Genomic DNA, 17,828 nt, shown 5'->3' on the forward strand with positions numbered 1-17,828 from the left:
TACAATGTTGAGGATAAAAGGACATTTGAGGTTAAAATAATCCCATTGACCTATAACAAGTGGACATTGAAATAAAATGAACAATGAACATTTTGATCATATTATCAACTTTAAGATCAAATATCATGTGAGCCTTTGTCATCTGAACTTGTAAAAAAAAGACATTAATCTAGTACATTTTAAATAAATAAAATGATAAGACCAACATATGATTTTTTTTAAATTTATTTACAAATGTGATTTTTAAACCTATATATATATTTCAATTTTTTTTACATTTATATACATCATCCACACATATTCACTGCCCTCTAAACATGAGGAACTATAATCTTTGCACATTTCCATTAATTCCAATACCTTCCCTGCAATTAATTAGATATCAAACAACCTCTTTTGCCCCCTTTGTCTGTGGGGCTATTAAATTAACATATTGTGATATATGTATCAGCAGTAGTTTATTTGTTTCACAGTTTCAATGTAATTTTACCTTTATTTAACTAGGTAAGTCAGTTAGGAACAAATTCTTATTTTACAACGACAGCCTACCCCAGCCAAACCCTCCCCTAACCCGGACAACACCGGGCCAATTGCGCACCCCCCTATGGAACTCCCGATACAGCCCGGGATCAAACCAGGGTCTGTAGTGACAACTCTAGCACTGAGATGCAGTGCCTTAGACCGCTGCGCCACTCGGGAGCCTCTCATAAACCCTCAACCCAATTCATATCAAGTATATCAGCACATTCAAATCCATTGACGCATACAGTATACAGTCAAAATTCTTTCTGAAAACTGAACAATCTCATCGAAGTGCAGTGACCCATAACAAAGGTTGGACTGCGGGGTCAGATGTAAAGAAAAAAAATGCCATTATTATTTATTTTACTATTAACATGGTAAAACATGCTTACAAGACATTTTGTCTTGACGAATATTATTAAAATGACGAACCTATATGAGAAGAGAAATTTAAACTACATTGGTGAGGTAGAGACACTTTGTTTCTTCCTATTTTATAAGGTCCATGTTACTACAGTATTAGGTAAAGCCTGGTCCAAATGAACAAGGTGTTTGACTTTCAGTACACAGTCTAAGGGATGCATGACAACGTGCAGCACTATCTTCCAGTACCTCAGGCCCCTTGGTTTGGCGTCTCTGAATGTGCCTGCTGACATTGGGAGTCATTCAAAATGCCACCAGAATATATAAAAAAACATCACCAGATAATTTACTTCCACTGTGATGCAGTAGAGGCAAGTAGCCTAGCAGTTAAGAGCGTTGGGCCAGTAACCAAAAGGTTGCTGGTTTGACTCTCCGAGCCGACTAGGTGAAAAATCTGCCGATGTGAACAAGGCACTTAACCCTAATTGCTCTGGATAAGAATGTCTGCTAAAATGTAATAAATCAAATATTGTCTGGGTCCTACTATGAACAAAGGAGAACTTGAATTGGATGTCAACATCTGCCTCCTGGCCCGCTCACACATCCCAACTCTTCTCCCCTTGCCTAGTTAAGTGTTCTCAACAGGCTATAAGATCTCCACTTTCTGCGAGCAGATGAGATTACTGTTCACCAGGTTCCACATGTGTATGAGCTCTGATGGTAGCAGCTTGTGGACCACGATCATGCTCTTAAAGAAACAAGGTTCTTGGTTGAGCTTGCTGTCCTTGTTCTTGACCAGACCAAATGTCTTAAAAGCGTTGTGCTTGATGGGTGTGACCTGCAGCACCTCCAGACACATGCCCAGGAACACATCATCGATGGGGTACAGCTCCAGAGAGTCTGAGGCCCAGTAGAGCCTCCTGGCCAGGGGTGCGTCCATGAGGAACCCACCGCCTCCGGCGTATGGAGGGTAGTGGGTCTTGTTGTAAAGTGGTTGTGGGATGTAGTACTTGTTCTCCTTCCTGCGAATGGGCTTGGCCTTGAAGAGCACGTCACCAACGAAGAGGTTCTTGACCTGGGCGCTGGCCTCCAGGTACTCAAAGATGTTCTCCACACTAACGAAGACGTCGTCGTCGCCCTTGAAGACGTAGCGCACGTCGGCACAGTAGGTGGAGAACCACTTAAGGAAGTGGGTCTCCTTGAGGGTCAGGTTGAAGAAGCTGTCCTGGAAGTCCCATTGGAGGATATCTCTGTAGATGTAGTTCTCGTACTCCAGGAGCTTCTGATGGTTGGCCTTCTCAGCCTCATTGGACGGCGTCCCCAGCAAGAACACCGTCTTCACCTTCTTGCCGTCAACAACCTGCTCCTTGCCCCACGTCTTGCGGATCACCTCGCGGCGGTCGTGCTGCGTAGCGATGGACTTGATGACCATGAGCAGGTCGGTCTCCCCGGAGCACTTCTCCGGATGGTTGATGAGCATGGGGAAGAAGCGGCAGTGGCGGTACAGAAGGAACTGCTTGAAGTTCTCCTCCAAGCCCCTGAACCAGTCCTGGTTGGTGAAGTTGAGGTTGGCACTGCAGTTGGCACTGGACACGTCCCAGGTCCGGGAGCCAGCTCGCTCCTGGGTGATGCTGGGCTCCTCCGTGGTGCCAGTGGCGGTGGCTGTAGACTCTAAGGGATGCATGACAACGTGTTTGGGCTTGCTAGCCTTCCAGAAGGTGTTGGTCCCTGGGTAGAGGCCCGTATTCTGCTGCTGGGCCCTGTTCTCCCCTCCCTCGGAGGGGGCCTCCATGCGACCCTGCCTCTCAATTTGGAAGGGAGCCCCTCTCTGGACCACCGTCAACGTCACCGCAGCCAGAAAGAACACGACACATACCCGCTTGTAAACCCTCCATTTATCCCTAGTGGTCATCCTGGAGAGAGACAGAGGGAAAGGGACTGTTAGTCAGATGAAGAAGGAATGAAAGTCATCTACCATTTCAAATCATCAACTAACTTTGATAATGAAAGACTGTCATTCTGCATTCTGTACAAAAATCTGATGTCTGTGTGTTGAAACTATACTTTCTGTTCCTGTTGATACTATGTTCCAGACTTACTTCTGCTAGCACATGATACAGTGATTCCTCCTTTAAAAGTTGTGTCCTACTGCGGCACACCCTGCGTGCTGCTGCAGCATTCTTTGGCACGTCATTTAATTCTTAGCCATTTCTTCTGTTACTGCAAGTTATTGCTAGTTTGACCACCAGAAGGCATCTTTGAGAAGCATTTGATAGTATTCCGTATTGGCATTACCAGAGAATTTAAAACCTTTTTTGTAATAACATAGTATATGGGATTGATTTTAAGAAATTTGGCTTAATTAATTTGATTAATATTATGGTGTTTCCATTCAGAGAAAAATTGTCAGTTTGTAAATTCAGACCGTTTCGCTCTCGGAACGCACACTGGACGTTCGGGCCGAGGAGTAGGGTTGATTTGAGCGTTCTGGCCTTACAACAGCAGTCAAGCACCCAAGCTAATGTTGGCTAGCTTGCTAGCTACTTCCAGAGACAAATGAGACCACTCTGACCATTTTACTCGCCCTAGCAGAGCTGGTTAGGCAGTTTTCGTGTTAACCAGAGCGTTGGTGACTGTAAATGTGCTGCTGGAAACAATTTAATTACGCTTTTTTTCAAAAGTTTACTGACACCGGCTATATTCAACGGGTGTTGAGCGCTAGTAAAGTAATTATTCTGGGCTCTGGTACACTCAGACGAGAGTGCTCTGAAATCCGTTTAGATTGTAGGCTGGCCACATGACATTTTTAACAACGTTCTTTTCTGATAAAAACTAGTTCATTGCATCCACCGTGGAGCCCAGTTTTATAATATGACCATATTTCCCAGCTGCTTGCCATCATTTTGAGGTAATCGCGAAAAAAACAAGCCTTATTTTAGGGCATTTTTTCACCCTGACAGCTCCTATTAGTTCTATTGAGCACCGTGGCACCAACTCGCATTCCGAACATTCTATTCCCAGCTTATTGTTCAACGTCACAATGTCTACTTCGCTATTGTTGGCAATGAGACTTGCTCACATTGTTTTATAGTTAAAATGTAAACAACAAAATGTAAACAACAAAAATAATATTGGAACTCTGTGGTCTTCCCATTGTTTCCTATGGGGGAAATATAGGCATGTCTGTTTATTTCGCCAAATATCTCGCAATGTGTATATTAAAAAAAAATTCAAGTCGGGTGTAACTGGTGTGAAATGGCTTGCTAGTTAGCGGGGTGCGGGCTAATAGCATTTCAATCGGTGACGTCACTCGCTCTGAGACCTTGAAGTCGTTGTTCCCCTTGCTCTCCGACACAAAGGAAGTCAAAGCGGACACCTACGAAGATGGCATCTCAGGTAAGCAACACTGGGCTGTATTGATGTATCCTAAAAATAACATCTGCTGCTTTAGATTGAACGGTCATATCTCAGTTATTGTTTTCATATCTATAAAAAATAAGCTGCTTTCTTTACTTTCAGAGAGCGAGCTGACCAAGGGGTCGAAAATGTAGATATTGCTGCCAGATGTTCACTGTCCGAGGAACAGGCCGTGGAAGCTTTATTGCTGGCAAAAGTGTCCATAACCAGATGTAATTAAACTGTTCTGTGTTCTTTTTCTCCATCTCTGCCTGTCTTGTTGTACACGGAACCTGTCTCGCATGCATTAATTAAAAAACCCTTAAGATGTCAGCTTCTAATTTTCAGATTTACACCACATAAACACAACCATTTTCACTGGACTATCTGTTGCTGCCAAGTCATGATTTCCCTGTGGGTTAGCCTTGCAATAACCAAGTGGTGAGACACATAGCCCTCTATATTTACATGTTTCAGGTACACTCCGATAGGTGTCTGCGTCACATACAGTATCTTCTACTGACATTAATTTCTATTGTTTGTCCTCATGTGTCTGTTTTTCAGCATGAAGTACTATGTAGCCACTAGGTGAGACCACACACACACACAATAACAGTCTCTCTCCTTCACTTCATCCCTCTCCCCCTTCTCCCTAAATCCTCTAGGTTATATCCGCTGTTTTGGTGAACCCCTCCCGCATCTGAACTGGCTGACACAGAGGGCACAGCATGATCATAGGTGAGAGGTCACTTGGTCGGGTCAACAGGAAGTATTATTAAAGAGATGCTTTACATTGAAATACAGACAGAGATGTAGTAGTCCCAGATTTAATGATCCAAGATCAGTTTTGCGTTTCACCTCCTGATTTAAGATAACTGACCGTGTTAGAATAAAAAACACAAGGCTTAATCATGCTCTCTCTCTATCCATCTGTCTCTCGTCTGCAGGTATGTTTTGATGTGAGAGAGGAAGCTAGTCCCGTCATCACCACCTCACCCGCTCTTAAGATAACCTTCGGGCCAACTGGAGGCCCAAGGCTGGTTAGGAGACACCACAATTGTGATGAACTGAGAGAATATTAGGGTAGCACTGTGATAAAATAATTTATCTGTTTAAGGTTTTGACTAAAGTATTCCACTCTGAAACCATATAACTTTGTGAAATGTATTAGAATTATAAGGCTAGAATAATGTGTTAAAGACTATAATCCAATACTGTGTGTGAGTAGACTTTTTAAGACTAGGACACTGTTACTATTTCAAAATGAGCAGGGCAGAGTTGATACGACGACCTTGTGAAAGTAACAGGAAACGGGGCCTCCCTGAGTTAGGGAGGGGAACAACTGCCCGAAAACGGCTAGGTGGGCAGAAGATTAGGAGACAGTTTGCAGAAGTGTGATAAAGAATGTATGTGTACTGTGGGCAAATACAGCCGCCTACAGCGGGGTGGAGTTCTCTACTGATGTGAGTTCATTTGTGTGTGTGTGTGTGTGTGTGTGTGTGTGTGTGTGTGTGTGTGTGTGTGTGTGTGTGTGTGTGTGTGTGTGTGTGTGTGTGTGTGTGTGTGTGTGTGTGTGTGTGTGTGTGTGTGTGTGCATATAAAAAGCAGAGCTCTCGTAAATAAACATTCTGACCATTGTAGGCTGGGTCTCCGTCTGCTTCATTCAACCAGAATCTTACACCCTCTGGGGGGCAGACTGAGTAGTTTAATTGAAGTTCGGTTTAAGAACATTGATAACTTAATTCACGTAACACACTGTAATTCATGAATCATATGCTGTCTGCCGCTGTTCTTACCTCTTTCCCTTTATGTCTTCTACACCTCTCTCCCCACCTCGTCTTTCTTCCTCGTTTTATAATGCACACCATATGTGCATTGAAGTACAGATTGAACTTGTATCTATAATGTTAGAATGATCATAATTATAATGAATTTATGTATTTATAACACCTGGATAATGAACTTCTTTCAATAAAGCATTTCACATTCTCCACTGGTTGAAATGAATTATCTCATTGAAATACTATCCTGTGTCCTCAGATTAATGCATATGAAGGGAGTTTGATATGCATAGTTTGTTTTCTGTATATATGAATTACAAATCAATCAGGTCTCTAGTCTATTGCATAGTTACAATGTGTAATCATTGATGTCCCAGGAGCAGGAGTGGTAAACACTGTTGAAGTGTATAATTGTAATACATTCATGCAGACACAGCATCATTCAAAGAATGGAGTTTGATATGAGTGAAAAAAGAATGTCTCGAGATTCATACCTGAACCGCACCTTTATTTGCCAAGGAAGAGTACATGATCAGTGAATATATTCAATGTACAGGCTACAATGTGGGAATCTCATGCGTGGTAATAACTACAGTACATGTGTATATAGCTATAAGCACCAGCTGTCAGAGCAGATCACAGATCACTGCAACTGTACATAGCCCATCTATAAATAGCCCAAACAACTACCACTGCCCCTACTGTATTTATTTATTTTGCTCCTTTGCACCCCAGTATTTCTACTTTGCATACTCATCTACTGTCAAATCTACCATTCCAGTGTTTTAATTGCTATATTGTATTTACTTTGCCACCATGGCCTATTTATTGCCTTTAGACTTATTTTTCTACTGTATTATTGACTGTATGTTTGTTTTACTCCATGTGTAACTCTGTGTTGTTATATGTGTCGAACTGCTTTGCTTTATCTTGGCCAGGTCGCAGTTGTAAATGAGAACTTGTTCTCAACTGGCCTACCTGGTTAAATAAAGGTGAAATAAAAAATAAAAATAGTACTTGCATCCTTGGCACAATAAAGTTATTATATTCTACTCTGTCCATAAGCTTCATTAATGCCATTCAGACTTGAAGTCGATACAACAACTATGATAGCTGAGGTTCATAGATTGGTATGATAATTAGTTCAGAACCTAACGTTTTAGGGTCCATACACAGATCGACTACATACTGTAGCTAGCTACACATCCATAGATATACAGTTATTTTTTATCCTCCACTACACAATAAGCAAGTAAATAGTTAGCTAACTATGTGGCTGTAAACAATCTAGCCAGCTAAAGCATTTACTGAAAATTGAATGTACAATTGCAAGGCAAGCTTACGCAATTGTACATTCAATTTTCAGTAAATGCTTTAGCTAGCTAGATTTTTTACAGCCACTGTTTCACAAGATGACAGCCTGGTTTGATGGTTTTCTCAAGAGTCCCTAAAACATTAAACAACACGAATTACAAAATTAATTCTCCTAACACTAGCTAGCTGGCTAATGTTAGCTAGTCAGATAACTTTCTAAATAGCGATTTTGTTAATTAACTTTATGACAAAAAAATATGCACAAACGTTTGTCTCAACATTAACTAACATATTCCTCTCAATTGTAAATGTTTTGCTTGACAAGTTATGACGTTATAACAACTTACATTTGGTTCCACCGTAATGTTTTGTCAGCCATCTTTGTTGAAGAACGCCACACGACAATGGTGGCTCGCGTCAAAATTCGTCATTGGAACCACTCGATATGATTGGTCATATAAAAATCTTTGGACCCAAATGCATAATGAGTGCTCTAACTCCTCCTTGTGGTGGTCCAGAGCAATGAAGCCGTGACGCTGGGTACCTCTAAGTCCCGTGGTGCAAGCTCGCAACTTTTAAAGGAGGAACCACTGTAGCAATAGGAGGAAGAAGGATTGGGAAACTAACTGCAAATAACAATAAGCTGAACTCTAGCAGAGACAACTTTGTATTAGCATCTATTAATTATGAGCTTATATGGTATTAAAGTTAAGGGACATCACTCTGGGCGGGATGATCCTCAGTAGGGGATAAAAAGGGAAAACACCATCTTTTGTACTGAGTGTGTTACTTGCAAATTACTGTGTAATTGTGTAATAAAGTGTATACTCCAGGTTGCAATCTGGCTTGCAATCCTTATTAAACAAACTAACCTCTGATCAAAGAAGTTTCCTGTGGTCTCTTGTATAAGCATAGGGCAGATTTCCCTTACAGTGCTCAACCAGTCGGCGAAAGCCAACATCACCCACGACAGAGAACGGTTGATTCTCAAGGGCAATGAATCCCATTATCTTGGCTTTAATGGATTTCGCCTTTGAGTTGTCTCGCTGAAATGGTGTTACTCTTTCAAATGACTGCTCGACTTGTTGACTGCTCAATCCACACAGCAGACATTGTGGGCTAGGTTAGGAATGCTGTGTTGCATGTATAGCGCAACATTTTACATGGCGTCATTACGTCCTGTACCTACGTTATATAGGGATGCATATCATGTACCTACGTTATATAGGGATGCACATCATGTACCTATGTTATATAGGTATGCACGTCATGTACCTACGTTATATAGGGATGCACATCATGTACCTACGTTATATAGGGATGCACATCATGTACCTACGTTATATAGGGATGCACGTCCTGTACCTACGTTATATAGGGATGCACGTCATGTACCTACGTTATATAGGGATGCACATCATGTACCTATGTTATATAGGTATGCACGTCATGTACCTACGTTATATAGGGATGCACGTCCTGTACCTACGTTATATAGGGATGCACGTCATGTACCTACGTTATATAGGGATGCACGTCAGGTTTGACATCGGTTTTGCACATCGGCGTTGTCGTGTCTTTGGCTATGCCGGATTAAGTGATATGACATGCTAACCTATAAAATCCTTTCTCTCTAATTAATATTACCTGATTAAGCTAATCATGTAAATGTAATTAACTAGAAAGTTGGGGCACCCTGGAAGAACGTTTATAGAGCCGTTATCTTCCGAATAAACTCTTAAAATACTTAGTAATATTTTACATCGATAGCAGTCAATATTAACCCTTATCTTATTTTCAGTCTCATAATGAAAGTTGTAAATTCTTGGCTATCTTCACGAACCCTGGCTAACAAGTTGAATCAGCAATACAAAATTGGGTTTAATTATTTATTTACTAAATACCTAAACTAATCAAACAGAATTACATATACACAGAATAAAATGATGTCATACAGAAAACGTCCTGGTGGACGGAACCTGTATGATGGCTGGTTACATAAAGGAAAGGGGGTTGGGCTTGAATGAAAGAGCGGGAAGACTTAGGAACGAAGAAACAGCAGCTATGCTATCGTAAATACTTTATCTTATGCATTCTAAATTACCGCCCATTTGGAAAAGGAAAATGCAATAAATATTTACTCTGAGCTGCGCTTCGGTAGATTGGTCGTAGATGCTGGCCGGGTTGGCCAACAGATCTTCCTGTCCTCGGAAGAATGTCTCTGGTGGTAAATTGGATACGTGGTGGTATCTTTGTCTGTCTGTTAGACTGGATCCGTCGTCCGTCCTTTCCTAGCCCACGTCTACAGCGGCCGCTGCTAACTCAACGGCTAGGAAGTATCACTTCTGTAGTGAATAAGCTCAAAGTTCATACCATTCGCCACCAAAGCTCACGCCGAGGTTGGCTTAGTTCTGTACTTGACGTGTGTCCTTCTAATGTAGAGGCTGCAGACCTCACGTACTGGAACATGTGGTTATCTTTTCGTCAAAGGCTTATATAGTGGAGAGGGGGAAGGATGTGTTTCATCGTTTATAACCCCTGTCTCTTCACAGGGGTGGGCCACTGATCAAGCAGGGCACTTTCCTTATGAAAACCCAATTCTCTCATTTGGAAGATAAAATTACATTTAATCTCCTAACAAACAATTTCAATATCAAACATTTAAATTGCATAACAATTCCATGTTACTCACTCTGATAACTAGAGGGTGTATACTTTCTCAGGTACAGTTTATGTCGTCCTGTCATCAGTCATAATGTCTCAGATGACAACCGAACTGACATCCATACTCATTACGTTCCCAAGCATATTTCCAACTGGTTTTATTACCAAAATATGGTTCCTTTTCCCCATTTGTTTGATGTTCCCAGACTCTCTATATTTAACACAGGCTATTCAAGTCCTTCAGTAGGGTCAGAAAGAGAGGGGAAGGGAGAAAGGTATTTATGGGGGGGTCATAAACCTTACCCACAGGTCAACGTCATGACAGCGTTAAACTAGACATTGGTCGATTCTGATATGCTCACCGATATTTTTGATTTTTATTTATTTCACCTTTATGTAACCAGGTAGGCAAGTTGAGAACAAGTTCTCATTTACAATTGCGACCTGGCCAAGATAAAGCAAAGCAGTTCGACACATACAACAACACAAAGTTACACATGGAGTAAAACAAACATGCAGTCAATAATACAGTAGACAAATAAGTCTATATACACTGTGAGCAAATGAGGTGAGATAAGGGAGGTAAAGGCAAAAAAGGCCATGGTGGCAAAGTAAATACAATATAGCAAGTAAAACATTGGAATCGTAGATTTGTAGTGGAAGAAAGTGCAAAGTAGAAATAGAAATAATGGGGTGCAAAAGAGCAAAATAAATAAATAAATAAATAAATACAGTAGAGGTAGTTGGGCTAAATTATAGATGGGCTATGTACAGGTACAGTGATCTGTGAGCAGCTCTGACAGCTGGTGCTTAAAGCTAGTGAGGGAGATAAGTGTTTCCAGTTTCAGAGATTTTTGGAGTTTGTTCCAGTCATTGACAGCAGAGAACTGGAAGGAGAGACGGCCAAAGGAGGAATTGGCTTTGGGGGTGACCAGAGAGATATACCTGCTGGAGCGCGTGCCACAGGTGGGTGCTGCTATGGTGACCAGCGAGCAGAGATAAGGGGGGACTTTATCTAGCAGGGTCTTGTAGATGGCCTGGAGCCAGTGGGTTTGGCGACGAGTATGAAGCGAGGGCCAGCCAACGAGAGCCTACAGGTCGCAGTGGTGGGTAGTATATGGGGCTTTGGTGACAAAATGGATGGCACTGTGATAGACTGCATCCAGTTTATTGAGTAGGGTATTGGAGGCTATTTTGTAAATGACATCGCCGAAGTCGTGGATCGGTAGGATGGTCAGTTTTACGAGGGTATGTTTGGCAGCATGAGTGAAGGATGCTTTGTTGCGAAATAGAAAGCCAATTCTAGATTTAACTTTGGATTGGAGATGTTTGATGTGAGTCTGGAAGGAGAGCTTATAGTCTAACCAGACACCTAGGTATTTGTAGTTGTCAACATATTCTAAGTCAGAACCGTCCAGAGTAGTGATGCTGGACGGGCGGGCAGGTGCGGGTAGCGATCGGTTGAAGAGCATGCATTTAGTTTTACTTGTATTTAAGAGCAGTTGGAGGCCACGGAAGGAGAGTTGTATGGCATTGCAGCTCGTCTGGAGGGTTGTTAACACAGTCTCCAAAGAAGGGCCAGAAGTATACAGAATGGTGTCGTCTGCGTAGAGGTGGATCAGAGACTCACCAGCAGCAAGAGCGACATCATTGATGTATATAGAGAAAAGAGTTGGCCCAAGAATTGAACCCTGTGGCACCCCCATAGAGACTACCAGAGGCCCGGACAACAGGCCATTCGGTTTGACACATTGAACTCTATCAGAGAAGTAATTGGTGAACCTGGCGAGGCAATCATTTGAGAAACCAAGGCTACTGAGTCTGCCGATGAGGATGTGGTGATTGACAGAGTCGAAAGCCTTGGCCAGGTCAATGAATATGGCAGCACAGTATTGTTTCTTATCAATGGCGGTTACGATATGGTTTAGGACCTTGAGCGTGGCTGAGGTGCACCGATGACCAGCTCTGAAACCAGATTGCATAGCGGAGAAGGTGCGGTGGGATTCGAAATGGTTGGTAATCTGTTTGTTGACTTGGCTTTCGAAGACCTTAGAAAGGCAGGGTAGGATAGATATAGGACTGTAGCAGTTTGGGTCAAGAGTTTCCCCTCCTTTGAAGAGGAGGATGACAGCAACTGCTTTCCAATCTTTTGGAATCTCAGACGACACGAAAGAGAGGTTGAACAGGCTAGTAATAGGGGTTGCAACAATTTCGGCAGATCATTTTAGAAGGAAAGGGTCCAGATTGTCTAGCCCGGCTGATTTGTAGGGGTCCAGATTTTGCAGCTCTTTCAGAACATCAGCTGACTGGATTTGGGAGAAGGAGAAATGGGGAAGGCTTGGGCGAGTAGCTGTGGGGGGTGCAGTGCTGTTGACCGCGGTAGGGGTAGCCAGGTGGAAAGCATGGCCAGCCGTAGAAAAATGCTTATTGAAATTCTCATTTATAGTGGATTTATCGGAGGTGACAGAGTTTCCTATCCTCAGAGCAATGGGCAGCTGGGAGGAGGTGTTCTTATTCTCCATGGACTTTACAGTGTCCCAGAACTTTTTGGAGTTTGTGTTGCAGGAAACAAATTTCTGCTTGAAAAAGCTAGCCTTGGCTTTTCTAACTGCCTGTGTATATTGGTTTCTAACTTCCCTGAAAAGTTGCATATCACGGGGGCTGTTCGATGCTAATGCAGAACGCCACAGGATGTTTTTGTGTTGGTTGAGGGCAGTCAGGTCTGGAGAGAACCAAGAGCTTTATCTGTTCCTGGTTCTACATTTCTTGAATAGGGCATGCTTATTTAAGATGGTGAAGAAGGCATTTAAAAAAATAAGCAGGCATCCTCTACTGACAGGATGAGGTCAATATCCTTCCAGGATACCCGGGCCAGGTCGATTAGAAAGGCTTGCTCGCTGAAATGTTTCAGGGAGCGTTTGACAGTGATGAGTGGAGGTCATTTGACCGCTGACCCATTACGGATGCAGGCAATGAGGAAGTGATCGCTGAGATCTTGGTTGAAAACAGCAGAGGTGTATTTAGAGGGCCAGTTGGTTAGGATGATATCTATGAGGGTGCCCGTGTTTACGGCTTTGGGGTGGTACCTGGTAGGTTCATTGACCATTTGTGTGAGATTGAGGGCATCAAGCTTAGATTGTAGGATGGCTGGGGTGTTAAGCATATCCCAGTTTAGGTCACCTAGCAGCACGAGCTCTGAAGATAGATGGGGGGCAATCAGTTCACATATGGTGTCCAGAGCACAGCTGGGGGCAGAGGGTGGTCTATAGCAGGCGGCAACGGTGAGAGACTTGTTTTTAGATAGATTTTAAAAGTAGAAGTTCAAATTGTTTGGGTACAGACCTGGATAGTAGGACAGAACTCTGCAGACTATCTCTGCAGTAGATTGCAACACCGCCCTCTTTGGCCGTTCTATCTTGTCTGAAAATGTTGTAGTTAGGGATGAAGATTTCAGAGTTTTTGGTGGACTTCCTAAGCCAGGATTCAGACACGGCTAGGACATTCAGAGACTTGTCCCAAAGCCACTCCTGCTTTGCCTTGGCTGTGTGTTTAGGGTCGTTGTCCTGTTGGAAGGTGAACCTTCGCTCCATTCTGAGGTCCTGAGTGCTCTTTAGCAGGTTTTTATCAAGGATATCGCTATACTTTGCTCCGTTCATCTTTCCCTCGATCCTAACTAGTCTCCCAGTCCCTGCCGCTGAAAAACATCCCTACAGAAAAAACTGTTTTTGCTTTGTCATTATGGGGTATTGTGTGTAGATTCATGAGGAAATGTTTTTATTTAATACATTTTAGAATAAGGCTGTAACGTAACAAAATGTGGAAAAAGGGGTCTGAATACTTTCCGAATGCACTGCAATTATAAATATGGCATCAAAATGTTGAAAATCAGATTTTTCCCAAGCTGATCACTGTCTGCAGCTGGCTCTGATCGTAGTGTAATAAGACAGCCAGGGAGAGTGAGCTCTTCCGTGGTGGTTGGCGAACCCTCAACCTACTGGCCTGTAGCCATGTGTGAAATTGACTGTGCCACAAAAGCGTGCTGAACTGGCAAAGTCGATATCCACATTTATAAACACAGGGTTGTGTTATTTGTGGTCGTAAACATTATCTTGAGCTACTTCTATGAGGAGAAGGGTGTTCAATTTATCCCCCCCCCCCCCCCCCCCCCCTATTCTGAGCAAGATGTTCTCTTCAAAGACAGCATGTAACTTCAGTTTGACTTCTTATAATGCTTTGTTTAAATAATTATATGATGGATAAAAAGTATACAATTGTGTTTGTTGGATTGTTTTTTTCATACTCTGATAGGTCTACTGTGTGTCATTGTGTTTGTAAATAGGCTATCATTTAATCTCTGTAATTTCTGCTAGCCATTATCATTTAATCTCTGTAATTTCTGCTAACCCATTATCATTTAATCTCTGTAACTTCTGCTAGCCTATTATCATTTAATCTCTGTAATTTCTGCTAACCCATTATCATTTCATTTCTGTAATTTCTGTTAACCCATTATCATTTAATTTCTGTAATTTCTGCTAACCCATTATCATTTAATCTCTGTAATTTCTGTTAAGCCATTATCATTTAATTTCTGTAATTTCTGCTAACCCATTATCATTTAATCTCTGTAACTTCTGCTAACCCATTATCATTTAATCTCTGTAATTTCTGCTAACCCATTATCATTTAATCTCTGTAATTTCTGCTAACCCATTATCATTTGATCTCAGTAACTCCTGTTAACTCGTTATCATTTGATCTCAGTAACTTCTGTTAACTCATTATCATTTGATCTCTGTAACTTCCGGTAACCCATTTGATTTCTGTAACTTCTGGTAACTAATTGTCATTTATGAATGCCTAGTCCTTATGTTGAAAGATTGAGTAAGAACAAACTATGCCAATTCTACCTGGTGATAAAGTCAAGGTCTTTCCTCTCTAGGGTGGCAGGTAGCCTTGCGATTAAAAGCGGTGGGCCAAAAAGTCATGGTTCGAGTCCCCGAGCTGACTATGTAAAACATTTGTCGATGTACCCTTGAGCAAGGCACTTTACCCTACTTGTAACTCGCTCTGGCTACGAGCGTCTTCTAAATGACTGCTGTTGGAACTAGTTCGAGACATTCCCAGTCAGACGCACTGAAATCTTTGCACGGAGTAGCCTGTGAAAACTATTTCAAAACACAGTTAGAAAGTAGACTAATGTCGAAAACTGTTTCATTTCGGTTGTTAGATCGTTTTTAGTCACTTTAGTGGTCTACTATGATGTGTGATGACAACTGTCAAGGCTGTCATCAAAAACCTAACGAGAGTCGATTCTCCCTTTAAGAGGGCTAATACACTTCAATATAAAATATGCCTATTACGCGTTAATAAATAGACGTAACCATTGAAGAAAAGAATGGTGAACCGTGCTATTATAGTTACAGGGCGTCGATGTATCGTATTTATTTGTCTCAATAAGGCATTACCATTGGCCTTATTACAAAATTGCAAAGGTGAAGAACACACGCATATATTCTTCATAAGGATTTCTATAACCTCATAATAAACAAGAAGAACAATAATAATAATATTACATGGCCTGCTTCTACTCAAGGACAACGCACAGCATTACACGGTCGCTAGGCTATTATTTAAAAAAATATTATACTTACATTTTTTTTCTCTCGAATGCTGATTCCAAGTGCAAGTAAAGTCACTGAATATCACCTTACTGTGCCTTAAAAGGGATGGCTTGCTTGCGTACGGTCCTTTCAAATGGATGCCAAGAAATAGTCCATTCTCTCTTGGAAGTGAACAAAGAAACCAAAAAACGTTACTTTGCCTCTGGTCGCGTATTTCTCTGAAGCGTACGTTGGGATCAATGCCATCAAGTGGTCACCCTCGACAGCTCGGCATCTTTAAAAGCATGACCGAGGCTGTATGCAAATAGTGAGAGGATGCACGCATGATGAGGTCCTTCCGCCCATATTCTAAAATAGGCAAACAATCTCTCTGGTAATATTTTAGCGATGGATACATCAGTTGTGTTCACAAGAGTTGTCTTGATTTCATGTTTTTATTTCATCACATCTCCATCAACAAACAAGACCTACAAGGAAAATGTTTTTTTTTTCTCCCCCCCCTCAGATTTGGCAAAGCTGTCTCCAGATGTAACTTAATTGACACAGATGTGATCTGCGGCTGTAGCAAAAATATTATTACCATGTTGCATTTATTATATATATATATTTTTTTAAATAATCAATATAATAACAATGGAATAATAACAAAAATATTATCAATACTAATATTCATAATACATAATAATATAAGCATAGCTGTATAATTATAATAATGAATATTGTTACGATTGTTGTTACATGATAACAGTAATTATGTTATCTTGTAGTATTATATCCATATAGTATAATACTAATATTCTTTCCCTTGTTTTGAATTGATGATGTTCATAATTATATGACGAATCTTGTTGATATGATTAATGTTACTTTTATTATGTATTATATTTTAATTAGTATGTATATTATTATTACTATTATTCATTGTTTTCTATTGTAAAACATTGGTAGTTACTTTGCCACGTGGAACAATGGATGTGTAGGTGAAAGGTGTTTGTAGACAGGTATGTCTGTGCTTCATTTGAATTGTGAGTCGAGAGTGTCACATCGACCTTTGGATAATAGCACACTTAACCTTGTCAATAGCAATAACGTGCAAGTCACCGCTCTAACAGGATACAAGCAGGTACGCTGACTGGATTGAGAAAGGGCATCTGACGTCAACAATGTGTTTCTGGAGGTAATGAGCTGTTCCTAATGTGTGCACGCCGATAGGTCTATGGTGCACACAGGCGTAGTGTACTCAGGGATGTCTCTTATTTATTCTAAAAAGATGTATCGTCCAGGCGTATTGTGGTCAGTCAGTGCTGGTCTGTGAGATGTACATTTCTATCGCTTAGCAACGGCATGTTAAGTGATTTTAAAAGAATAGTCAACAGCGTTGTGTTTATATAGCCGGGTATTTCGACACATGACGTTTAGGGCTTGGTGTTGGATCAAAAGCACTCCATTTGTCTCTTTCAGATACTTGGAAACCGACTTCTCTCCATGATCATAAAAAAATAAAACTTAGCTGACAGCGGACTCAATCAGTTGCTAGTGATTTTCCTGATAGCACTTTCAAAAAACGATGTTTGATTTTAACCGAAGTGAGTCCTCAGGTGGAGGGAGTTGACACTTCATAACCCCCCTTCCCTTGACATTTGTTGTCTTGTGTTCAGCACTGATTGTCTATTATATACTGGGTGGTTTGAGACCTGAATGCTGATTGGCTGACAAAACATGTATTTTTACTGTTCTAATTACATTGGCAAACCATTTTAAAATTGCAATAAGTCACGTCGTGGCGTTAGTGGTATATGGCCAATAAACCACGACTCTGTGTTGTGTTGTGCATTAGAACAGCCCTTAGCCATGGTATATTGGCATAATACCACACCCCGTCATCCCTTATTGCTTAAGTATAGCATCCATGATTCGTATCATCGATTGGACAGTCTATTTTGTTGATATGTTTTTATCGGAAATGACTACGTATATGGTAGTTCTATTTTAGTTGTATTTTCAGATGCTACTCGTTGAGATAAACGTCAGCCTCAACTGAGAACAATGTTGTTGTTTTTTTAAACATTACATTTGGCGAACGAGGATGGATGAAAGTATTTCTACTGTCACTTGTGCTCTCTTTCTGGCCTCTAGGTCACCAGGCTGCTCGTTAGGGCACACA

The 17,828-nt window shown here is 41.4% G+C and overlaps 1 protein-coding gene across 2 annotated transcripts; it reads right to left on the reverse strand.

The window, feature by feature from the left end:
• Window positions 1–209: 209 nt before the first annotated feature.
• Window positions 210–15,986, reverse strand: b3gnt7 (UDP-GlcNAc:betaGal beta-1,3-N-acetylglucosaminyltransferase 7). Of its 2 annotated transcripts, XM_045697412.2 has the most exons (3): window positions 15,695–15,975; window positions 6,078–6,180; window positions 210–2,798 (listed from the first exon to the last, which is right to left on the reverse strand). In XM_045697412.2, exon 3 carries the CDS (start codon window positions 2,795–2,797, stop codon window positions 1,532–1,534), a length of 1,266 nt encoding a protein of 421 aa, XP_045553368.1. In that variant the 5' UTR covers window position 2,798; window positions 6,078–6,180; window positions 15,695–15,975; the 3' UTR covers window positions 210–1,531. The 2 variants fall into 2 exon arrangements, with proteins under 2 accessions (XP_045553368.1, XP_014005331.1); XM_014149856.3 differs by lacking the exon at window positions 6,078–6,180 and having other exon boundaries at window positions 15,695–15,986.
• Window positions 15,987–17,828: the final 1,842 nt, after the last annotated feature.

Source organism: Salmo salar, chromosome 16 (genome assembly GCF_965601325.2).
Source record: "Salmo salar chromosome 16, fSalSal1, whole genome shotgun sequence".
NCBI classification, from domain to species: Eukaryota; Metazoa; Chordata; class Actinopteri; order Salmoniformes; family Salmonidae; genus Salmo; species Salmo salar.